Raw genomic sequence first — 26,761 nt, forward strand, 5'->3', positions numbered from 1 at the left:
TGTATATTATGTTAAATCGGTGTTTTTGTTTCTTCATACCCATGCACACCAGAACACTTTTGTAGACTTGATTAACATATGTTTTGAAGAGTAACAGAATAACATCCAAGCAAATATTTTTATTTGCTTAATTATCAGTACCCAATATGTATGATGTATTGGCCCCATATTCTTTATAAGCTTTGATTTTTTACATCAGCTAAAGTGCAATATTCACAATCTGCTGTTTCAGAATATAAATTAGAATACTTAAGGTGGTTTAAAAAAATTTACTCGTGGGTACTCTTGATAAAGTTGTATTTAAGAGGACTGGTGGATTTATACCTAAACAGATTCTTTTAAAAACTTACGTATATATACAGTAACAGGGGGAAAAAAAAAAAACCCTAGGTATATAAAATTAATTATCCAGACGTCATTTCAGTAAGCTCCAACCAGTGCATAAGTTCGGTCTGAAGTTTGAATAAAGCCCACAGGAAATATATTACATATAAAGGTCTTCAAAGGTAAAAATGCTTTAAAATGGTAATGGTCCTCTTTTCATTCATTAGAAAATTTACAAAACAGCCCTTTGCAAAATTCTACTAAATATTTTTAAAGAACATATTGCAAACAAGTCTCAAAGATGTATTTCAAACGAACCACTGCCCATTCAGTGGGATTTATTTTACCAAGGTGAGCACATATGGTAAATATTTCCTTGAAAGGAAAGATATTTTAAGTCCAAGACTTCTCCAATCATGTTGTTTAATTCATCAATATTTAATTCAGATATATTTTCATTTCAAGATATCTTCAAGGGTTACTTTTCTTGAATAAATTGAATGCTTTTAGTGTTTTTCTACCCATTTAAACACTGAAAGATTAAGTATTACCTTTGCAGATCTTCTTTCTCAGATATAATGTCATGAGATTGTGAGTATAAGTTGTACATGGAAGAAGTCTGAGCAAAATTGATGTTTTCTTATAAACAGTGTCTTATCTTTGTTATGACTGGAGTCTGTTTTCCATTCTCTCAATTTGAAAGAAGTCTTTAATCATCGTTATCACTTTTACTGTTGATATAACTCCAACTGTCTCTTCTGTTTTCTTGTAGGATAGATTTGTATTGTCTTTTAAAGAAGCCAGCCTGAAAATAGCATTGCATAATCACTAGTTATATAATTATGAACATTGATATCTGTTTACTATACTCACATCTAATCAATATTTCTTACCCTGTGTCCCATGTTACACTAATCCTGAAAGCTTTTTAACATGTGCAATTAGTAAAAATTAGGTTAAACATTTTTGTGGTTGTTAATGCAGGACTTCTCAGTTCTACAAGACTCTCTCCAAAAAAAATTGACATTCAATATCATTTGCAATATTTTCCAAATTTTTTTTAAAAAGAACATCTTTCAAAGCAACTTATATTTAAGAAGGCATATTTTTCTAGAAAGACTTTGGTATTGAAATAAGAAATGATCAGTATTATATATTCACCTAGCAATCTAAAAAGTTTTTTAAAACTTTAAAATACTGAAATATTTTAATCTAATAACTTGGGATCCACAAATTAGCTTTGAGAAAATAATGGCATTTTGAGGGGTTTAGTGTTGATAATTATTAAAGGCTTACCTTCCACATAACATATGAAATCAATAAAAGTACAATAAGTCCAAGTAGCAGGCTAATTGAAATAATCACTATGGTGAAATGACGTTTGGGTCTTTGATGATGTAATCCTTCCAGCAGAACCTACATAAATTAAACAAAAATTTAAAGAAAAACTCAACAGGTTAGAAATTTGTTTACATTTTCTGTGACGCCCTCCATAATAATAACTACCCACCCCATTCTCTTGCTAGTTCTAACATAACCATAGGAAACATTGGTAAGTGTTTAGCAGAAACTGAGTGGAATGGAATTCCTCCAATCCATTCTGTTCTCACTGCTAACCAAATTCACCCCATTAAAGAGCTGTTTCCCTCCTGCCAGCTGTGGAAAATGCCAACTCTCAGTGAAGTATTCAAGGCCCTCCATGATCTGGGCATACTCTACTTTCCTGACTCAGGTACTCAAAAGGAGATAATTACAAACATCCTTGCAATATTTTTCCCTGCAATTTTAATGTACCCGGTTAAAAGGGTAATCTTACATGTGCAACATTCTCATCCTTGTTTAGTTCAATAACTTTGGGATTTGGCTCTGGAAAAGCTGTAGCTCTTATTTCAAACTTGAGTGCTGAAGTCTCATCCTGTTTAATAAAAGAAAGATCAGTGTAGCCTGATTTATTTCATGAAGACATAAATAGAAATGATTTCTCATGATCTTACTATCTAGAGGTTTTCACAATTTATCTTCCTCAATTTATTTTACCATTTGTAATTAACTACAATGCAATGCTGCCTTTGGTTACAAAGGTGTGGTCCTGGTATTGATTTATATGGCATCATTTCACTGAAACCCTTTTATTAAACATGCTGCTTTGCAGATACTTGATTTAACTATTTACAATAAGAAGTAAATTACTAGTTACCAATGTCATTTTCCTGACTAATGCATTTTTATCTCCAAATAAGACACTTGTTTTCACCTGATAAACATTTCTTCAAATCCATTTTATTTAGGTTTCTTTTTCTTTCTAAATTTAATACATATGTTACATTTAATATCTTAATGGCAAAATCTGGTACAAATAGTTTTAGAATTCAAATATAAAATCAGTGGGTGAACTCAGAACTTTACTATCTAAAGCAGGGACTTTGTAACCCAGAATCCATGGAGCTTGGGGATCTGTGGATAGGCTTTATAGACTGTAAGCATCTTTAGGAGGTATTTTCATGAGTACATTTATTGGGGGAGATGAGAATATACTCTTTTGTCAGATTCTTAAAGAAGGATATGACCCTCAAGAGTTAAAAACTACTGTGCAAAGGTTATTTAACATTTTAGAGCTGAAGATAAATTACAAGCTTCACTTAGATCCAGAGCAGTGGTCTCAACAGTGAGGATTTATCAGCTAGGGGTACCTACAGTGAGCCACGTCTGAAGATGTTCTTGAGTGTCAGAACTTGGAAGGTGGCACTACCAGCACCTAGTGTATAGAGGCTGAGGATGCTCTTAAAATACCTACAATGCACAAGACAGCCCCTGACAACAAAAAGTTATCTTGTCCAAAATGCCCATAGTACCCACTGTTGAGAAACTTGGATCTAGAGTATGAGAAGGCAAACTGCAAAAGGTTAAATGACTTACTCATGGTCTTATGACTTAGTTTTTAGCACAGTTAAAACTAAAACAGACATTTCTCCTTTGCCTGTCTGGTCTATCTTCCTCTTGCCCATTGTCTGGTAATTTCAAAAATTCCGCTTAAAATATAACACCTGCCACTTCCTTTGGCTTACTTACTGTGTGCCATGCATTCTTACCAAGTGCTTATAAAAATCATTTAATCTGCAACACCCCTGAGACAGAGATATTATCCGTATTGAACATATGAGGAAGCTGAAACACAGAACTCCAGATAAAACTAGTTTTATCTCAAAGTACTCCTCATAAATATACATGTTCCTTTCTAGGAAGAAGTCCAAGATATATTAATTTTTTTAATTCAACCTTTCAAAGTTCATTATTTTAATAAGTATGTTTTTGTTATTGTATTTTATTGTTGATGTTTCCATTTGATTTTATGAATAGTTTGCCTTCTTAGCTTTATTTTTAAAATTAGATTATTAAATGTAATTTAAATCAGTTTGGAAAGAATTTTAAGGTTATGGTAGGGTAGTAAATTTCTTTGATTTAGTCAAGGTTCATAGGCAGTTGGACATGCTTTCTAAAATAAATCTCTTAATTATTCCATAGTCTATTTCAGTCTTAATTATCTGTTTAATTACTAAAGCATTGTCACTTAGTCAATGTAGACAGCTGAAGTGACAAATAGAAATACAATTTTAGATTTTTACTCCAAAATTTTGATATCTTCTTAATTTGCTGAATGCCTCTGTAAGATGGCTGAATTTATAGATTTTATATGAACTTATCCATAAGGTTGCCAATATGTTTTAGACTTACCATTTCTAAAAGGGATGGCCGGCCTTCTAGCTGAATATGAACACTGGCTTCTTTTCCACTTTCCATTCTCCCAAAATTGCATAAGAAATTTAAACAATGTGGATCAGCTTTTATGCAGTACTTCAAAAGAATATAAAAGTTCTACATTAAAATTTTCAGCATTAAAAATATTTTTAAAAATATTTTGTATAGAATTAAAAATCTGCTCTATTTAATGGCATTTAGAAAATTGTCTTTCTGTGAACATGGAATTAAACAGCTGCTTTCCTTAGTGGCATTTAAAAAAATTGCTTTAAAGAAAACACGTGTTTGTTTTATAAATTATAACAGAAACAAAGTATCCAAAGTGGAACATGTTTTTTCATTATTCTTATTAACTTAACCTTCTGGGATAAAATTAAAAGGACTCGTAAAACTTGGATCATTTCAAGGTGAGGTTTCTCCAGTTTCTTTTCATAAATTCACTGCGATGAAAAGAATGAAAATTAATCTCATGCCACAAAGGCTGCCCAGGTAGAGACAATATCTTGGTGTCCTGAAGGGTCTGGAACAAGGTCTGCCTGGCAAATAATGGGCCTTTGTTAGATAAATAATGAATAATGAAACTGTGAGTCTGTCTTAACCCTCCACTCATGCTTGTAGGCAAAATATTCCCTAAACTTGTCTTCCGTCTTACCACTCAACTGATAGTTGAAACCCATTGACTTTTGGATTTAAGTGTTTCAACTTCTCTGTTTTAAGCAAGAACACCATAACTTAAAAAAACTGAAACTTACCAATAGCCTCTTATCAGTCTTGGACATGAATTGGAATATGTCTTCCAAGGTCTGCATTGCACCCTTTTGCTGCTCCAATGTACACTCTCTTTGATAAGTTTTAAAATGGCATTCTCCAGTAGTAGTCTATAAAGATATAAAGCATGAAAATCTTTCAACATTGGAAAGAACAACAAAAACAACCGGGTTTAAAACTTCCAATTGCTTATCTTTTCTGAAATGTATCAAGTACCTCAAACTGTGAAAATATATATATATTTTTTTTCCCCAAGAACCAAATTGAGGTTTATTTGACTCCTCCTGAGTCTGTGATGTTAACTTTTATCCTTTATTTCTAGTTTCCTTCAAGTTATTTTTATTTTGTTATATTTTTATTCTTATTTCAGCATATTGTGGAGGTACAAAAGTTTAGGTTACGGATAGTGCCCTTCCCCCCCCACCCCCAATTCAGAGCTTCAAACGTCTCCATCCCCTAGACAGTTGTGAAAATATTTTTTGATAGACTTATTCAGGAGAGGTTAAATCTTGGTGGTGAAAGCACAAACAAAAACCCAGCAAAATTACAGAGGGTTGGATATACATCCTAAGCTGATAAGATGGCCTTAACCTTATGAAAAATGACATTTGAACATTAGTAGGAAATTAAACATTTCTTTGGCTTTATATACAAAACAATGTTATAACAGGATGTCCTTCCATCTACATATAAAATTCAAGTAAGATTTTTAACAATCAGATCTCAAACCTATTTAGCATATTTATTTGCTGATTGTCTTGAACCTGGAAGATAAAAACAATTCTGACAGAATCATCAACAAGAATATCAGTTCTTAAGTAGTCATTTGAATATTGCTTTTTTTTTTAAAGGTTACAATCCTGATCTGTCCACAATGGCTTCAAGTTTTATGCATAATTCTGCCAACTAAATTACTTCCACAGATTTATATCACAAAATGTTTGATAAAGTAATTAGTCCGTGGAGATGGTAGAGTTTAGTTCTGTTACTGCATAAGTCAAATACAGAAGTTCCACTGTAATTCTACAGCTCTAATGAAATGTATAACATTCAAATTATAACTCAAAGAATGCATGGTGAATTCATAGCTTAGAGTGAGCATGACTACAAGATAACAAATCTCCGGTTTAGTAATACTACTTGAATATGGGATTGGCTTGCATTTATTTTAGTACTTAAGACACACCTAATAAAGGTCAGGTTGAAAAAACACATTTTTACCTCGACATCCAAAATGTTGAACAGCTTATCAGTTTGGGGTATGAAAGAATTTGGTACCATTATTTCCATGCTAACATTTGGAGCCATGCTATTGCCACTGTTGATAACCTGATAAAATAAGGAAAAAATTTTACATATTTTTTATAAGTACATAAGTACAGATATCAATGAGCTTTTAGGTGACCCCATGTATTGCACACAACATTGGTGGAGGTTTGGAATTGACAGCTGCACAGCAAAGGGAGACAGAATATCCATAGTCAGAATTTGAAAAGTTTGTTAATAATTTCAAACTCTAGTCATTCCCAGCCCCCTCTCTTCTTGGTATTGTTTAGACCCAAAAGTTTAGGCTGATTGTGTATTGGAGAAACAGTCTTAAAGAAAATAAACAACATGTATTTTATGCTGGATTATATATTTTAAAAACAATCAGTTGGTACTTATAACCATCCCATGAGCCAATATTTTACTATCCATTAGCTAAGAAAAATGCTAAGAAGAGTTACTAGTATTCCCAGGATGAAAGTTAAAGAGTGACAAGAGTTAGAACCAAAACTCAGGTATTTTCAATCCTATGATGTTTTCACAAAATCACTCCCTGCTGAGAGGATAATCATGAGCAGTAAATGAATAAAAATGTATTTTTATTCAGGGTAATTATAATGTTAATACATTCAGAAAAGCAAAAGAATATGTTATGGGATTTTAAAGAAAACACAAAGGTCTTTAATAATACTTTTCAAAAAATGCATAAGGGGATAATATTTCATTATTGCTGACACATTGAGGACTGCAGATCCTTGAAAAAGGAGATTGGGTCAAAACATTGCCTATTGAGAGCTTAACTATAAAATCAATACAATAAGTCAGAAAAGAGACATGCCACAATACCTAAATGACAAAGGGTCAATTGCAGACCTGCAGTCATCTCTTGAATGCATATGACATAGATGAAGAGAGTATCCCTTGATTTGGGACAGGTGGTAACTGCTAGGCCATAAAAGCACAGGGAAGTTGCAGAAAGAAATGTCAGCAATGGGTACCCAGCAGTGCTCAGTACCGTAGACAGGGTCTTCCTAATACCAGTAAAAAATCCATCTAAATTACCGTTATGCTTCATCTCCATTTGCCTGTTAACACCTAAGCCTCCAAGAACACCCACATACTTGGATGGACTCTGCAAGCCTATATACTGCAAGTTTCTCCAGTCTCAGCCACTCCATTGTAAATTATTTAGAAAATACTTATTAACTATTAGTTGTAAATTAATAAACAGTTCTTATAGAGTCCAGCTTGGTTTCTGTTTTAGTTTATTGTGGCGCAAAGCCTCATTGTGTTCTGATGAAAACATTTCTTGGGACTTCAAAGTGGAAGGCTAAATTTTTTCAACACTAGGAATATACTAGTGTAACAAAAACTTGAGTATACATAGACTCAATAGGACATTCTTTTCCCACAGATCTGGGGCAGGGCCCAGGAATTTGCATTTTGGATAGGTACACCTCAAGTGATTCTAATATACATTTTGAAAAGCATTGCCTTACAAAATATATTAATATACCTAATCAGATTCTACAGATTGTTACATAACTGTGGACAGTGCTTTTGGGTCAAAAAATATTTCTGTGGAAATTATCTCCATTCATCATCATCTGTGATAAAACAAAAAATCTCAGTTTGACAGCAAAAATGTCTTAAATTTAGCTTTAGCTGTCCGCTAATACTTCCAGATGACAGTATTCTTTATTTTTTTTTAAAGGTTACTTTATAATTCATAAGGCACATGCCATAGGTCATAAACTTATGGCTTGAGAGGCTGACCAATGTGACCTTAAATGGAGATGGGGGAGGTAAGAGCTTCCTTTACTTGGTAATGTTAGGACTTTTATAAAGTTTGAGCCAAGAAGAGATTCCATGATTTGCACCTTGCCCTATCCTATTTTCTGAATGCATCTCTGGAGTATTCATCTCATCCTATAACTTTGCCTATTTCAAGTGTTATCTCTGTTCCTGCATACATACTCTTTCCCACCTGTCCTGTAAGGGGATATAGGCTTCAGTAGCAGGGACAAGACAATGGAGAAAAAAGCAGCAGGAGCCTGAGAGGCAGGAGTGACAGTCCTACAGCCCCTTCCAGCCAGCACTGGTCGGCCGAGGCTGGGTGTCCTAGGTATATCATGTCCCCTGGAGCAATACATCAGTCACATCCTTTCAGGTTGTTACCAATACCAACACAACTATGTTTTCTTACATGGAATGTGAGGTTCATTTTCTCTGCCATGCATGTTTCAGGTTCATATTCATCATTTGATCCATACACAAATGAAGTTGGGTTTACAAACCTGATAGAAACAAATGCAAATTGTAATTAGCTGTCTTTTTCAGCAAGGTCTTATAAACAGGCTTTCCCTATAGACTGGACTATAGCACATTCACAAGGCACGATGAAATACTTCTGGTTTTGTGATCTGATATGAATTTCATAGAAAAAGTAATGAAATTAGGAAGTCTATGTGCTCTAACATGGGTGACAACATCTGTTCTCACCAATATCCTTTCCTTGCCTTCCCCAGTGCTGAACCTGGTTCATTCCACTGAACATTCCTTCTCTTTCAGCCCTTAAATGATTCATGTAAATTTGGCAGTTATGGGATAAATCCTTAGCTTTCCCCCAGGGCTCTTATACCTCAGTCTATGTTACCTATTTTGGAGTTATTTCTTCCCATACTATGATTCCTGCTGGCTATCTATAATGAACCCCAAGTTTGAGGAACAATTCAAACACTGATAAGTCTGATAAATTTTTTGTTAGAATGCAAGGTTGTCATCCTTTTTGTTAAACCTCATTAGACATGTTTTACCCACAATAAACTTTAAGAAATATATTTCTAGGGAAATCCCTACTCCACAAGTTGCTCATATTTGGCAACTAATCTTAGGTAATACCAAATTAGAAACCCATTAAATAGCAAAGAAATTAGAAATATTTAATGGTATAGATTTAAGTAGTTTAACAGTTACAGAGAATTCCTTGCCCAAAATAATGAGATGTGAAAAATGGGAAAGTAGGAGAGTACTCATCATAAGAAAATCAAAAAGGGGAGACAAGATGAACATTCAAAACTAGGAAACATACAATCAACTTTTATTTGCTCGGCTACTGGCTCCTTTGGTCCTAACTCTTATGAATGGCTTTGCCCCTGGCTCCCTTTGTTTTATCTCCCAAACTTGATACCCAATTCCATTAGTTTCTAATACTGACATGTGATGGTTTTATAAGTGTATACCACCTTTATGGCTGGTGAAAATGACTGGAGAATGGTTTCTATTTAGAGCAACAAGAAAAGTTCATCTGTATTCATTTGTATTATACCTTCTATTGCTTTAAAGATGTAGCTTTAAACAAAGACTAATAGTGTAAATAATTTCTAGTGAAATCATTGAAGGTTTATTTAACCCCCCTTTTATTCTTTCTCCACACATTCCCTTCATTTATCAGAGGAGGACCCACTCAATCACTAAAATCATGGAGAAGCAATGAATGATGGCACTGGGGCAGTGGTTGAGAAACTCAGGGATCTTGAGATCTAGGTACAAAGAGTGGGCAAGGGACACCTTGAAACCAGCTCTCTCACATCTCAATCCATTTGCCACACAGGTAGATGTGGGTTCTGGAGAACGGTGACTTGGCTAAGCTCACATTTCTTTGAATGTCACACTTGCCATGGCCACTGTGTATGATTATGCAATCATACCCTGCCTAACTCCCAGTGCCCACAGATTGCACAATATGCAACTGAAAGGCTGAATGGGGCCTGCTAGAAGCTTGCTGGGGCTCTTCTAGTAAGAAATCTCCAGTTGGGGACAAGTTTGATGTAGTATCAGTGAGGATTATAGATTAAAATAATGAACAGCTAAGCAAGGGACTGCAACACTGAAGTGATTGCTAAGAAACAGCAACAGTATAGTACCCTTTTTATTTAAAATTTTAAAATACTGTTTTGTCATTAATGTGAGAAGCAATGGAACTGAAAATCAGCTCTACACTTTACAAGAGGCCTCTGTGTCTACTTACCCATGAACATTAAGCATAACCTCATACTTGAGAGGTATCACCACAGTCACTTTGTTACGCTTCAGATTGTCCACATCCCCTTCATTTTCACTATACAAACAAACAGAAAACACCCTGTTAGAATCTATCAAGCATAAAAATCATCTTCAGAGAGAACTAATTACATATTATGTGTATCTAATATACTAGGAGGTTTGTTTAAATAACACTTTTTGGGGAGTGGGGATAAAAGCAGATGTGATAAGAAATTTTCAGGACAAGGTTGGCAGAAATTTGCTGTCATTTAAACAGTTGTCATTTGCTTCTAATGCTAGACAAAGGGTTTTTGTTTCTTTGGTGTTTGGTTTATTTAAAACAGATCATGTAAGAGAAGTTTTCTCCCACAATTAATGGAACACAGCTTCATGGTTCTCCCAAGGTCTTCCCTCAAAATATAGGGGGTGCATCTCCTCTAGTACAATTATTTTTTCACAATGAAGTATACCAGGTGGCCTGCACTGTGATGCTGAGGTCCTCTTCCGCTCTGCTGAGTGAGCTCACATCTAGGAGAAAGCTAACATCTATCTGTAAAACACAGAGAAGGAGAGCCCATTAAAAAAAAAAAAAAAAAAACTCTAAAATACATTTTTATCATCTGAATTTTAATTTTTCTTAATAGTTTATGTTCTATGGAATGTGGACTTGAAACTATTCTAAAGGCATAGGCTACTCCTCACTTGGCAGTGAGACACGGGGAAGTTGTTGGGTTTGTGGCAATTTTAAAGTGCAAGCATTTCCACAAGGAACATTCAGAGACAAAGCCTACTCTGAATGTGAAGACAGGCAGGTTCAGACTGACAAAATTAGAAATGCTTTAACAACTTGGGGGAGCACTCTTGCCAAAAACACCTCTTTGTACAGCAGAGGTAACATGCCTGGCAGACAGGACCTCCTGGGGCCCGGTGAGCAGGGGAGCGGAATTCTGATTGACACGTTCACATGCCCCTCTCAATGTAAACATGCCCCCCTCCTCTTTAAATAGTGAACATTGCCAAGAATATAAACACAAAGCTCAAAGATTTCAAGCCCAGTTTTACGTCATCATTTAGCTACCCACTCTAATTTTTAAAAAAAAGGTAAACACTGTATTTTTGTATGCAGCATAAAGAGAGGGGAAAACAAAAAACAATTCATGTTAGTAAACAAAAACCATAAGTGCTATATGCTTACCCTTGAGAGATGATCTACGTATATATAACCAACATTGCAGTCAAGTTTTACCATGCCAGAGTTGTCTGAGACGTCACAGTTTATTTGTTTCTCTTCCTAAAAGGAAAAATGAAATAACTGGTTTGGGTAAGAAGGAAATAAAAAGTTTGTAACATATATTTAAGGAGGGTTTTTGAAAAGAATATCATCCCAGAGGTATTGAACTTTCCTAGAAAATGATTTTGTTTTCTTTTGAGATAAACAAAAATAAGTTATGTAAATATGTGTGTTTATATAAGTGTATCCTAATATTCATGTACATTCTCCACAAAAAAAAAAATTCCTAGGCATGTAGCTCTCATTCATCTTGACATATTTCCTATGTAATCCAAGGTCTAATTTCCTGAAATATCATGAGTCAAGGAATCCATAAAGTCCATATTTCAATGGCCCTCTTTGGTCTGTTACATTAAGGTAGTTAATAATAATTGTAGTCACAACAGGTATATTTAAAAAATATATTCCCTGAATACCTGAGTTTCCTCTCTTACTTTTGCAAATAGGCTCTCAATGCTCTAGAGAAAGAGGGTAACATATTTGTGAGAGGTCAAAAGCCTCTCTCAAACACTCTTGGTATGAAGGGGTAGTCTCTGGATAAAGACTCCTGAGGGAAAAGAGAAACTTGCCTAAGACCTGGCTTAATACCAGGATTTCAGAATTTGTGGAAGACTGCTGCTTCTGACATGTTGGAGGTCCTTTGGGAAGAAGGCTGAGGGTGTGAACTTAAAAGGAAGAGCAGTACCTCTGGGAGCCCAGCACCGAGGACCCATGTTACTTGTGCGTGGACCATGATGAAGAGGCGCATGGTCATAACACCTGACATGTGCTCGGTGTGGCAGCAGCAGGAGGTGATGGGGCCCAAGCAGCTCCCTCCTAACTCCTAGCACTGAAAAGCGCCAAGCTGACGCTTTTGCACTTGGAATCCAAGGACCTTGCCATTCTGAGCAGAGGCATAGAGGAAGGGTCAAAATAACTAGGAGACTCTGTGGTAAGTCTATGTATTATACGTCAAACTGATGAATTATACCACTTGCTTTTTGAAAAAAAATTAAGTAAAATACTAAGTAGCATCATGCTATTGTGGTTTACGGTACTTACCAGTTCTAAAATTTTAATGAAGTAAAGACCCAGGGGTAGTTTGACATGCAGAGTGGTTTCATATGCATCATCTCCAGCATTAAACAAGGACACATTCAACATTAATGTCTTCATACTCCCAACAGCAAGGTAGGTTTTATTTTCATGTGGCCTAAAAGTAGGCAATATTAGTTCTTTTTTAGGGAATAAAAATTCTCTCTCTCTCTCTCTCAATCTTCCCCCCGCTTTCCATGTCTATAAAATATGCTGAACATAAAACACTAATTTGGAAAACCAATCATGGGAATGGCCCCATGTGAGCAGATGTAAACCCACATTAAAAAGAACTCTTAATTTCTGATGTTTTAGATAAATTCATCACCTATTTCCCAAGAAAAGTTTGTTTTTTAAGTAGTTATAATTAAACTAGTGTCTTTTCTATTTTATTTCTTTTCTGCTTAACTTCTTGGTTCTGTAATTTTAACATTTTCCTCATTATTTCACAATGTTTTTTTAAAGGCAAGTACTTTTTTCTTTCAAGCCTAAGACAGACATTGAACTAGCTGCTGTCCAAACCAAAGGGGAAAATGGAGGGAACTGGGAGAAAAGGAGAATGAGTGGATGGAGGGCATGTGTGGTTGAAGTGATCAAGGAATGGGGAACAACTACTATGCCCACCAGCAAGTGGAGGGGACTAAAATCTATCAGACTAGAATTAATTTCTGAGGCAGCTGGTCACCTCCACCAGTAACGAGGGCAAATTCAGAACAGAATTACAGAAGCACTTCCGCCTCCTGTGTACTACCAAGTACAGATTGCTGGAAAATCCAGACATATGCGTGAGTTCAAGTCTTGGCACTGCCCTCAGGGTAGGTGTGTCACTTAGCGTTTCTAAGCCTTAGTCACCCCATCTATAACAACATTATAAACTAGTATTCAGTGAAGATTCAGGTCATGCACACTCCATGTAATCTTTAGAATATTTTAAACAGGAAGAATTTGAGGCTTAAGGAATATATTCAAAGGCTGCAGCTAGAATGTTCTAAAACCTCAAAGCAACTGGAAATTTCTACACAGTTCACTCTTTTTCCCAGTGAGAGGGTTAGTATAGCTAAATGCTAAGGAAAACTTTCAGTTACAGCCCGTCATGATTTTACAAACTTCTCTCAAAGACAAAAGTTCTTAGATATCTAGTAATTTAAAATTTAGAAAAATTAGTTCAAACTAGAGTAGGATGTGACCCAAAGCAAAATATCAGGTAAAGACAGTCATAACCATACAAAATGTAAATAGTCACCTAGCACCACAGAATTTAGAAAGTGTCTTCAATAATGTTTAAATTATGTCACTCTAATTGATATCTGTATAGATTAGTATTTAAATAAACTATTTATGGAAATACTAAACACACACTAGGTATTTAATAGTTATTTGTGAATTGACTAAAGACAAAGGATATGTCTTTAAAACTCTTTAAAGGACAGAGTTTAAGAACACGTTTCAAAATTTCTGCTCTAAGCATTAAGATACATAAATGATTGACTATAGTTGAAAGTTTCTGTGCAATAAATCAGGCACTAGCTTCATTGCTCCCAATAACACATTTCATTCCCCACTACAGCCTATAGTGCAAAGGACAGGTGTGTAAATGTAAACAAATATTATAAACAAATACATGGGAAAGAGCTATGAGCCAAGGGCTCTGCGAGACCAGGGAAGGGAACCACTTTTGCCTGGGGGTGCTAAAGACATGCACTCTTTGCTTTTCTACTATTCTGATTATTTAGGTTGGCTACTCCAAGGAAGATTTTTAAAGAAGTTCTGAAAATGTCATGATTGAACCTGAGATTAACTTGCATTATACCCTTAATTGATTTCTCTGTCTCAAGTCCTTCATTCTTCCAATCCAATCTTCTTAAAACCAGAGGGTCATTTTCAAGAAAACAAACTAGATAACGTCACATGTCTGTTTAGTACCTTCCAGTGCCTTACAGACAAGAGTTCCAACTCCTCAGCATGACATATGAGGCCTCCAAGAGCCGGCCCCGCCTCACCTTCCACCGAACAATTCATTCCTTTGCTTTAGCCATATTCACCTACAAACAGGTATCCAAACACACCAAGATGTTTTTGTATTCCTTCAAGCGATCTCTCTGTCTTTACTATTTCTCTTCATACATCTGGCTAACTTGTACAGTTGGCCCTTGAACAACACATATTAGAACTACATGGGTCCACCTATATGTGGATTTTTTCAACAAAACGTGGACTGAAGGGTGGCGAGCCCATATATACAAAGGGCTGACTTTTTGTATTTGAGGGTTCCGCAGGGCCGGCTGCGGGACTTGAGTATGAGCAGATTTGGGTATAGGTGAGGGGCCCTGGAACCAATCCCACATGTATACCAAGGGACAACTGTACTTGTTTTTCAAGATTCAGCTTATACATCAATAATTCTTAGATATCTTTCTAGCTGAAACTCATTGCTGACCACCTTCACCCCACACCACTCTCCCCCTAACAAGAATAAGGTGGTGGCTTCTCCCTATTCCAAAGCACACTGGGCACCTCTTAACTCAATGGTTGCAGAATGTCAAATCACTGTCTGGTTTCTCTCACCACTAGACTAAGTTCTCTGGGAGGGAAGAAGTCGGATCGTGATTGTCACTGGTTTCTCAGAGCCTAACAAACAGTGTTCAAAAAATACATCTGGGTATGTGTGTATATGTATCAAACATAAAGAAGCATTGGGTTATACCCTAGGAACATGTTAGAAAAATTAGGGAAATTATTGTGTAAGTTACTGACTGTTAATAGTTTATGAATTCATCAATATAAATCCTGTCAACTTATAGCCTTATAGCCATGTTTATCTGTTCTGTGATGCTATACAAATTCCAAATGTTTCATTAAGAAAGTAAGTATCTAGCAATATATTATTGTGAGCTGTGTCCCACCCACACGAGCTAACATTTTAATGGTGATAAACCTATTGGAATGACCTATAAATTAATGGCATCATCCCATGATCATGGCAAAATCAATACCAGAAAGGTGGTATAGTTTTTGAGAAATAAGTTATTAATTCTATCAACCTCAATGTGTAAACAAAATTTTAATCATAGACTTTCCCCCACTTTTAAAATTCTCATATAGCTCTAAGAAACTGAACAGTTCACTTAACACTTGAAAGTTCTTCCCCTCTTATTCTTATCTTTTTATTTTAAACTTATCAAAGTATAATACATTTATAGAAAAATGCACATATCCTAATTGTACAGCTCAAAACAAACTGAATACACACAGGAAACTAGCACCCAGATCAAGAAAAACAGTACCAACCAACACTGTAGAAAATCCATTTGTGTTCTCTTCCTTCCAGTTATTACCTCCACCCACTCTATTTTAAATAGTATAAACTGGGTTTACATTTTATATAAATGGGGTTATAGAGTACATAATCTTTGCGTATCTGTTCTTTTGTGGGGCTTCATTTACTCCAAGTTTTGTGAGATTAACATATTGATAATTTTAGTTGTGAAATGTTTGTCATTTCCATTTTATGAATATGCCACATTTTATTTATCCAGTCAGTTATCCATAGGAATTTTGGCAATTTCCAGTTTGGAACTATTATAGTCTTTTGGCGAACATATACTTGTAATTCTGTTGATTATATATATCTTTATCTACTTTTATGTATATCTATCTAGGAGCAGATTCTAATATATGTATTTTTTAACCCAGAATTAATTTCTTAAAATCTCTGAATCTTGGCTTATTTTGGCAACCATCTTAAGTTATACTGACAAACTATATTTAAATAACAAAATGGACTATAAGGAACTATTTTTAAATAACAAAAAGTGCTGCAAAAGGACATAAGAAAACCAAACATATCATAGAGCAGAGGTCTGTAAACTACTGCCTGAAGGTCTAATTTGTGTCTGCCTGTTTTTATAAATAAAGTTTTATTGGAACACACCATGCTCCACTTTTGCACTACAATGACAGAGTAGTCTGAGAGAATCTCTGTCCCACAAAGGCTCAAATATTTACACTCTATCTTCCTTCACAGAAAAAAGATGTGGGCTTCTGCTATAGAGCAATCTGATGAGTATAATTAATTTCAAAATAAACACACGACATATTACTATATTTAATTAAAATGTATTCTTACTGTAATAGAGGCTTCATAGGATGAAAGCATTTACCCCCAGATACCAAACAGAATTACAGAAAATAATCCTTTGGTCCTCAAAACTCCTTGGTGGTATTCCAGACATGAAGATGAAAGGGAAAAAGAACAATTCTGTGTATACCATCTCTAGGTTCTGATCTTTGATTTGAGAAGTTGGATACTGCAGGGAGAATGTATAATAACTAACAAAGCAGTAATTCTAAACCCTGGCTATCATTTCAGGGTGCAGGAATTTGAGTGACAGTGTGCTATCCCAACATTTTAGGGAATGGCTGTGATTTCCTCATCCCTGCATTGTAAACCTTTGGGTTAAGTAAGTACACGTCTGCCTGGTAGCACTGTGTGAAACGGAAAAGTAGAAATGCGTGGCAACAATGCGAGTCCTCCATTGCCCCACCATTCTGTAATCATGTTACAACTAAAGGAACCTAAGAGGTTCTAAAAGTAAACTTCAGCTTGACATTAAAGTTTAATTAAGACTTGTAGAAGAGCTGCCTAGAAATAGACGTTTATAAAATATTCTGGCTCATAACCAAAGCATTAGTCACTGAACACCTTTGGGAAAGAAGTTGGCACTTAGACAAGCAACAGAAGGTGAAAGCACTGCATAAACAGCTAGGCTCCAAGACAACAGCACATTAAAGGGAAACACAGTGTTCACATTTCAGCAGCTAGACTCCTGGTTTATTTTCCATTTTTAAGCTATTTTGCTACATTACCATAATTACAATTCTACTCTTTTTAAAAAAATATACACCTTACTGTATCTTGATTCATTAACAAGGTGCCATTGGAAAGATACGCACCAGCTTCCTATGTGAGACACAATAAAGGACCAGGTGCACATCTGGAAGTGCGACAAGACTGAACCAGAGCTTTCCCCTGGACCCATAGTTCATTTTCATTAAAACATGCATAATGCAGACTTGAAATTTACAAAGCAGCCTAGAATCCATGTAACTTAAACAAATCAATGTACTGTGTACATACAGAATCATAACTTAATAAGTGAAAGAGGAAAAATAGAAAAATGATGTATTATAACACCAGGCTCTGTGTTTTTTTCTGAGTGAATGATATGGTTTTATTTTGCAAGAGATGCTTTCCAAGTCATAGCGTAATAAACGCACTTTGCCTCGACAAAATGAATTAGGGCTGCATAGCTAACTTGTTTTTAATCAAGATGCTAGAACAAAATATAATATAAACTGATACCATACTTCACTGTGTCAAGATACTCGACTCATTTATTCGACAAAAGAATAGCAAGCAGCCTACAGGCCCAAATAAAATTTTATCCTCTTTTCTTCTTTATGACTGACTTTAGGAAGAAAGAAAATACTGAAAAATTCTTGCCTGTTGGAATAGACAGGTTACCTGACAGTTAAGAAGATTTTATTGAATAAAGGCAAACTCACTGAGGTCAAGGGGAGAACAGCAGAAAAACTTGAACTAGAAGATTGAACTACAATGTTTTATTATAATAGTATACAAAGCATATAATTCACCCTCCCCAACCTTATGAGGTCATTGAGGCCTATATTCCTACTATCTCCATTTTAAAAATAGACAATTTCATTAAACTAGCTCTTTTGGGGGTTAACAGCATAGTGGCAGATGTTGCTCATTGCTCATTGTCTACCCCAACTGTGATTTCCCTTCTTAGCTGCCAACAGAACCCCAGATTATTAAGGTGGCAGGCAACATTCCCTTGATATTGCAGACGGCACGCCTCTAGCTTAGCTTCAGGGAATGAATCATGATCCATCTAATATGATCATGATGATTCCATTTTCCTTCAATCATGATAGATTTGGGGTGAGCATGTGACACAAGTCTGGTTAATCAGAATAAATCTGATAAGGTACTTCCCTTGCCGCAAGCACTTTTGCTCTTGCCTCTTTTACCTTGCTTAGAACTTTGGTGCTGCTGCAGCCCTTTTGTGATCATAAGGAAAAAGCCAAGAGAACTGGAAAGATAACCATCAATGTCCAATCTTTGGTAGCTGCTCACCAAACCTGTGAACACCTCCTACCTCCAGACTCTTTATTATACAAATAACTAAGATGCCTTTATTGTTTAAGTAATCATATTAGTTAAGTATTCTGTAACTTGCAATTAGACATGAAAGCAATCATTCAGGGAAAGCCTGCATTACAACTCCTAGAAGTATGACTGACATGCAGAAGAGAAGTACTATAGTATCATTTATATATCAGTAATCCATATGAAGGATTTGATTTTAGACTGCCTGTGTGATGGCTAATAATTATATTTGTAATTTTGATGAAGTAATGTTTGTTCACCAGTATTTTGCACTGGAAGTCCATTTGAATATAGTTTACTGTCCTGAGAATTTAGACGTACAGGAGGAAGTCTCAACTTAATGAAAAGATGAGACCAAGTGCGTAAGCACTGTTTAGTGTACTGTCGGCAGTTTATTACTGTGGTCTTCAGAAACTCATGTTCTTTACTGAGTAAATACATTTACCTATAACAGGTTTATAGCTCTGGGGCACATAAATACCATTAGTGCCAGCAGAGTTATAGCTGGGAGAATGCATGGAACATATGGTCACAATTTGCCTACTGTTTCTGAGAAGGGAGAAAGGACACCTCTGTGGGAGAGGCATATTTTTGTCCGATAGGATATAATTTACTAAAAATGCAAAGCACTTTGTCAGAACCTTTCACTGTGGGTCTAAAAAATTCATTAGGAGAGTTTTCATTTGAAAGTTTCCCAAATAAATTACCATTTACCTAATAGAAATACACAGCCTGTAACTTTCCTAACTGATATAAAAGGTATGGTGTCTACTTACTTAATACCGGCATTCATGCCACTTCAAACCTCGTAAGACTGCAAACTATTGAGCCAGTCACAGCCCGCTGTATTCTCAGAACATAAAGTATATATTCACAATGTTTAGGATTTGCAATATTTCATTTTATGGACAAACTAAAAAAATGTATAATGATCTATAAATATTCCAACCATAATGTATCAAAAATAATAACAGCTTTTACTGAAGCCTCATGTGAATCAGGCTTTGCACTATGCACTTGGCACGCATTATTGTATTTTATCTTTAAAATGCCCTTAAAGAGTGGGAGCTATTTATACCCACTTAATGATGAGGAAAGAGGTTTATAGAGGCTAAAAGGCTCTTCTGAAAAGGCCACCCCGCTAGTAAAATGGTAGATACAGGACTTGAAGCAGGTAAGTTTGACTTCCAATCTGCAGCACTTCACCCCCACATTGGTTCTTAGGTTTTAGTGTCATAAGAGCTTGGAGCCCTATTGTGAAGATTTCTGGCCTGGTCCCCAGTGACTCTGATTTGGATGGTCTGGAGCTCAGGACCCTGCATTTCTATCAAGCATTCCAGGTGATTCTCATGACATTGGCTAGAAGACCACACCTTGAGAAACACTGCCTTACAATCTGTTGACTGGCATTTAAAATCATTATGAGCTTGATATTTAAACTAAAAGAAATATTATCACTTCAAATTAAAAATGCAAAGTAGATAATATTTCTTGTGAGAAAACATATAGTGGAGAAAAATGAATAATTCAAATTAATAATTTCATATCTTAATTCAATAAGACAGATCTTTATTTTTCAGGAAAGAAGCATTCTCAGTTACATTTCCCCTTATAGATTTCAGTGTTCCATCTTCTCATAGGCCAGAGACATTGCAATGACAAATGACAAAGGTGACAGCAGGAGTGTCTGATTGAAGAAAATGGAAACACTATTTGTAGCTTAGAAAAGCTTTTCCCCTCAAGCAACTCTTATCAAAGGTCCATGAGGGCAAAACCACCAAGAAAATTAAGTATTTTAGGAAGAAAATAAATACATAAATGGCATTTATTCTACTAATAAATCAACAAAGGCACCTTGCTACATGCTGGAATACAGTTAGTAGTCACTGTTTTTGGATTATCTGAGCAGTCAATCTGGATAATTTAAGTACAAAGTCCAGTTATCAATCAAATAGGTTAGGGCTTGTTGGTCCCTGACTATGGATGCTCAAGGCTATCCTGGCATTAGCCTAAGTAAAAATAATTTATTCTCTGCCATATGTGATCCTACTCCAGTTGAGTACTTCACCCTGTTTATTAAGCTTTTTACTTATTCCTGGTTGACTCTCTGTCCTTTTTATAACAGGTATTCTGAATCTTTTCCCATTCAAGTTTACAAACCCATCACTAAAGCCCTCAGTTACCATATATGAACTTGCTTTTTACTGTAGCTATCCATGAATTCTCTACATTTCCCTTCCTTTCACATTAAAATTTCTTAATAATGTCAAGCATCTTTTCATAGCTTCTTAGTTTAAGATAAGAAGATTCTTAACTTCTTTCTAAGGCTAACTCCTCTACCTGTAGGTCTGATCCCATTTGGGAACTTGTTCCAGTCTCAGCAAACCTCTATTAGTCACCTACAGCATTCCAGGCACTCTGCTAGGCTTTGGGAGCACAAAGATGAAAGGACAGGAACCCGGTTTGCAGCACCTTCCAGGACAGTGTGGAGAGAGACATGAAATAATGGAGCACAGGGCAATGGGACCAGGGGCCCAGCAGGACTTAAGGTTACGTAGCTGGAGACAAGAGCTATTTAGTGGTTTGAAGCAACAGTGGTAGAGACAGAGAAGTATGAGGGATAAGAAATACATTTTCTAGGTGGTATTATTGTAGAATTAATAATTCTGGATGTTAGGTGTGAGAGAGACAGAGAAGAATGCAGGTCAAGCCCTGGTTTCTGGCCTCAGTAACTTACTAATGCCATTCCTGGATAGTGACTAGGCAGATTGAATCTATGGGCCACTCAGGAGAACGTGTCTAATAGGCAACTGGATACATGGGTGTAAAGCCCAGAGGTACTGAGTTAGGAGTCAGCAGTGTAGGCATGCCAGGTGAAGTCACAGTTGTGGGCAAGACTACCCAGGGAAGATACAGTAGTGACAGAAATAGCTGAGGGAGGACCATTTAGGATGCCAAAATTAAAGATCCACCAGAGGTAACCAAGAAGGAAGGGCTAGAGACGTAGGAGGAGGATGGGAGTAGGATGGCATCGTAGAAATTAAAGGGAAAGACATGCAAAAGAGAAAGTGAACAGCTGTCAAATGCTTCTGAGGAGACTTCAAGCAGGGACAGAAAAGCACCCCCTGGGAGTTAAGTTTAAGTTTTCTCCAATTTATTCTTCTCCCTGCTGTTGACTCTTCACACTTAACATCTCCTCGTGATTAAATAAACATTTGATAAATACATAAAAATTCTCCAACTGAACCTACTTGTTCCAGGATGCTCTCCTTTTCTCAGTCACTGACCCTGTCACTTGGCTACTATTGCGCTGAGATTATGATCTCAAAATTTGCCAATGACACCCTTTATTTCCCCCACCAGCCACATTGTACATGCCAAGCCCCATGATCTTTCTTCATTACACTATCTGATCTCTCAATAAATTTTACAATATTAAGCCCCCTTTTTATATTCTCCGTTGGCCATTTCACCATGGATTTAGCTCTCCTTTTAGTTCTCTGTAGGTATTTTTCAGTCACCCTCAGGGAATCCCTAATTCCTTTTAAGCTCTTTAAATGAAACTGTCCCCTAAGATTTGATCCTTGGTGCTTTTCTCTGTGAAATCCACATTTCCACCCCCCTGGGCAATCTCACAAATCACTAATGTGTGGAAGAACTTCCAAACATAATCCTGAACTAGATTTTCAAGCGGAATGCTACATACAAAAGTCACTCCAAATTCGACATGCCCCAAATTAACCTTATTTCCTTTATATCCCCAAACTCCCTGAAAGTAGTTTTCCATTTCCCTGCCCTGTCACTGATGCATGTCCTTCCTCTCTTTCACTTCCCATATATCATCATCAAACCTCACTCTGAAGTGTGGGTTCTTTCTCTCTGCCCTCATTTTTCACATCTTCCTTCTCATATGCAAAATAATTTGAATATAGAAGATCTAGACATAATACAAAATTGCAATGGTTTATTTCCCATCATAAAATAACAACAGCAACCAACATTTATCTAGTTTTCACTGTGTGAGATGCTATTCTAAGCACATCACATATATTTCCTTTTTACTCTGTTTCCCCGTCTATGAATTTAGAAGAGCGAGATGGTTTATTCCCTTTCAAATTTGTCATATGTGGATTGTTTTATATGTCAGTCTGAATGATATAACCAGTTTTCTAGGCAATAAAAAACTAAGCATTATGAAGTGAAAGCTCATTTTGCAACCAAAACTCTATTAACAAGCACTTACAAATGTCTAAAACATAACTACAATTATAATAATGATTACCCAAGGCACAATTAAACCCTGAAATATCTTCAGAGTTATCAATAAAAGATTAAAACATGCTTCATAAAGCCTTGGTGCTTATATAGTCTCATTCTTTGAAAAGCGGTAATCCTTAAATGTGTACTTACTGTGGATGATGTATAGATCATTTAATCTCTCAGTAGAACGTTGTTCTTTTTCAGTTCTTTAAATGCTGCTAATTCTCGGGTTAGTTCTGAGTCCTTTTCTCTTTGTAACCCATGTGCACACCCTTATTACCCCTCTTAAGGAATACAGAGAATATACTACACTTACTTCAAAAATGCAACCTTTGCAGAAACTTGTAAATCAGCAGAACAATTTTCATGGGCACAAAATCTTGCAAAGTTTATCTGGAAATAAAATATGATAATATTTTTTATTTTAGTTCAATCAGTAGATATATTTCTGTATATTTTAAAGGATAAGATTCCTGTGGTACATGAGAAAAATGAAATGAATACATCAATTTGATAAGTCCTTATTTTATCCCTTTTAAAACGTTCAGTTTGAGAATCAGTAGGGTTCAAATGACAAATTACTGTAGGACTAAAGGAACTAAGTTGTTCCAACAGGTAAAATTTAAAGCCCAAATTTGATAAATGAAATAAAGTTTGAGAAAAAAGCTAAATAAAAGGCACTCTACATATAATAAGACAATGAATATTAGCTGCCAAGATGTTCTTCATTGAGTTCCTCTCAATTTTCTGGTGCTGGAGTTTGATCCCATTTACTGCACAGAACCATGGAACTTAAATTTTGGCAAATGTCAGAATAGTGATTTTATATTCACTTATATTTGTATCACTTAAATATAATCATATAGTGTCATTTATATTAAATTAGCTATGTGCAGAAATTAGGAAATTTTACTTTGAGAAACACTGGACAAAATTAAATGATAGTACAGGTTCCAGAATTTAACTCTGAGCATTTTAATAGATCCAGAGATGCTATAAGGTATATGGAAAGACCTGAGGTATAGGCAGGAAAAAAGAAAATAATGAGGATAAAAAGAAACGAAGATAACAGCAATAGGTAAAAGAGAGAGAGATGCAGAAAAGAAAGAGAAATCTAGAAAGTCAGAGAAAGAGCCAGGTACATGAAGTGGAAGTGACTAGAGTACTTTCAAATAGCACACCCGACCACAGATATAGGGCGGGGCGGGGGGAGAAGTGTAAATATTGCTTTAAATGGTTAAGTAAATAGGATTTTTTCTGCAACTCCTATTTGTAAAGCAGGTTGTTCTAAGAATCAAAATACAGGTTACCCTAATAACTACAAATTACTAAGGTTCTGGCTGTACACTTGCAATAGTGAGATTTTCATTATTAAAGACATTTAAAAACAGTTGATATTGAAAACTGAAGTTCAATAGAAGAGGAAAAGAAAAAAACCAGACTTCCATAAATATTTTCCTATCAGGGTATAGAGAAAATCTACTCTTAAGTTATCTTCATTTGATCTAGTATTCTAGACTAGACAGTGATGACTGCAAGCTCAAATATCTTTCAGTGACTTAGGGGCAATTTTGTCTGGACAGGATATGAAGTAGACCTTTAAAAGTCCCTTTCATCTTTGACATTCGGTGTGTCATTAGTGAATGTCTTAATGAAACCTTTTCACCATACCCAAACGCATCCTGTTTTGGGACAAACACTATGTCTGTGCTGTTGGACAGTAAAGGTCTGAACACTAGGACTCTTGAGAGTCCTAGTGAAACTGAAATATTTTGGAATAACTTAGAAAAGAGCAGCTCACTGTTTACAATGCAGGATCCATCTTAAATGCCATTAATCCTGGCATGTGGCTGAAAAGCCCATAATGAAATTTTAAAAGTAGTTGTAAAACACAAATATACATGTTTATAAATGACTAAAACTGAACAAGGGAATTTGACTAGAAAGACGCGAGTGAATCTGTGGGTAGGGTGACAGTGAGACAGACAGGAAATGAGAAAGAGGAAGATGAACTGAGCACACAGGATGACACTGAATAATCAACTCACAAACGTAACTTACTTCCATTACTCTCTAATAATATATTTTCTTCACTGGGAAGGCATCGGGGAGAGAAAATTAACATTTTATATATATGGAACATTACTGCTGTGACTAAATATATATTTTAAAATATTCAGCTCAATATCCTAAAGGGAATATAAAAAAAATAGAGAAAATGGAAAACAAGACATACCATAAATCTATTTTTATAAGAAAACCCTCATTCATAAAAAATTCTAAGAGAATTCAGATATGTGGTTCATTTCTTCAGAATTATGTCATATTTTTAAGAAATTCTTTAGTTATATGTCACATAATGTTTTGAATAAAGGAAGATATTCCTACTGTTTTCTTGATCATGTCTTTTTCTTTCTTCTGCTGAAGAATTGGCTGAAGTGGTGGGAATTCCTCTGCGCTTCGTTTACTGAAGACGTGATGCCCAAGGTGGTAAGCGGCTTCGACCTGCACTGGGGTGAGGATGTCCCGCACATCTTTCTATGGAAATTGAAAACCATATGCATTAATAACAAAAGAAAGATTGTAGATAAAAGTATATATAAAACTGGTTTCGTGCAGAAGGCCAAACACAACGCATGGAATCCAAAGCAAATACTTACCTTTTATCTAAACTGTTATAAAACTGAATGTATATATTTTTTCACATTACAAAAGCATTTATGTTTCTTATGAAAAACACAGGAGGAGGACAAAAATGGAAAACTATAACCGTCCAGTAATAGTTACAAAGGTCTATATTTGGGCATATTTCCTTCTATGCTATTTTCTATGCATTTTATTATAACTTGACATTATGATGTAAGCATTCTTCATTATAAACCTTTTTGTAAATCATTTCAAAGTGCTAATCAATATTTTATTCTATTTAGCACTACCTTATAATAAACTTGTAGAAAAATGATCTATTTAATGAAGTTTTCTTGTTGTATCTGTCAGTAACATTTTGATTCCATTTGATTCATTTGACTCCATATTTATTATGAAACATCCTTTTTAATTCTTTGATATTCTTTATGGACCTTTTCCCATTACATTTTCTAACAGATGATGAATGGTATATAAGGAAGTTATTTGTTTTGCATATTTAATTTTACATCCTAGTAACTTTATTGATTTTCTTATTTGTTATAGTTTTTTAGGTTTATTGTGCTTTTATATTTCACAAAGAAAGAGCTCTTAGATTTATCAGTTACACAGGAATTGTAACCCATCCAGAGTCCAGTCTGCTCTGTATGACACATTCTTTTAACCTTAATATCTTAACTAATTTCTACACAGCATTTCTCACTCCTATTCTTGTTTATATGTGGTCAAAGAAAGTCTTTTTGAATAATTAGACTTTTGAAATTTATCACCCTGTTTCCAAGGAAATAGTTCTTGATTTTATCACAGTTGATTGCCAATTCTGACATCTGAATCTTTATTTCTACATTCAGACATTACTTTTCTATTTAAAAAGGTATTTTCTATGAACTTAAAAATGATTTTATCTTTTTGATTATTTTCTAGCGTCCTCATTAAAAGAGAATATTCCACATCATCAAAATTATTTATTATGCACACTACCAGTAAAATAATCAACAAGAAATGACTTTGAAAGCGTCTGTCATTCAATTAAGCAAGTACTTCACTAGATAGTAAATGTTATAGTCTCTCAAATCTCCATCAGCCCTCTGTGTCTGTGTGTTTTGCATCTGTGGATTCAACCAACTGCAGACCAAAAA

At 35.4% G+C, this 26,761-nt stretch overlaps 1 protein-coding gene across 1 annotated transcript in view; it reads right to left on the reverse strand.

The window, feature by feature from the left end:
- Positions 1 to 645: 645 nt before the first annotated feature.
- The window catches only part of ITGA4 (integrin subunit alpha 4), a 76,791-nt gene continuing 50,675 nt past the window's right edge, over positions 646 to 26,761 (reverse strand). Inside the window, exons 16-28 of the mRNA XM_045559315.1 lie at positions 25,365 to 25,514; positions 23,293 to 23,369; positions 12,491 to 12,641; positions 11,354 to 11,449; positions 10,629 to 10,708; positions 10,145 to 10,234; positions 8,321 to 8,411; positions 6,070 to 6,177; positions 4,833 to 4,958; positions 4,057 to 4,176; positions 2,141 to 2,239; positions 1,621 to 1,740; positions 646 to 1,129 (exon numbers count right to left, since the gene is read on the reverse strand). Coding sequence (XP_045415271.1) covers positions 1,034 to 1,129; positions 1,621 to 1,740; positions 2,141 to 2,239; positions 4,057 to 4,176; positions 4,833 to 4,958; positions 6,070 to 6,177; positions 8,321 to 8,411; positions 10,145 to 10,234; positions 10,629 to 10,708; positions 11,354 to 11,449; positions 12,491 to 12,641; positions 23,293 to 23,369; positions 25,365 to 25,514 — 1,404 coding nt within the window. The 3' untranslated portion in view covers positions 646 to 1,033. The remainder of the gene's footprint in view (positions 1,130 to 1,620; positions 1,741 to 2,140; positions 2,240 to 4,056; positions 4,177 to 4,832; positions 4,959 to 6,069; positions 6,178 to 8,320; positions 8,412 to 10,144; positions 10,235 to 10,628; positions 10,709 to 11,353; positions 11,450 to 12,490; positions 12,642 to 23,292; positions 23,370 to 25,364; positions 25,515 to 26,761) is intronic.

This window comes from Lemur catta, chromosome 8 (assembly GCF_020740605.2).
Source record: "Lemur catta isolate mLemCat1 chromosome 8, mLemCat1.pri, whole genome shotgun sequence".
NCBI classification, from domain to species: domain Eukaryota; kingdom Metazoa; phylum Chordata; class Mammalia; order Primates; family Lemuridae; genus Lemur; species Lemur catta.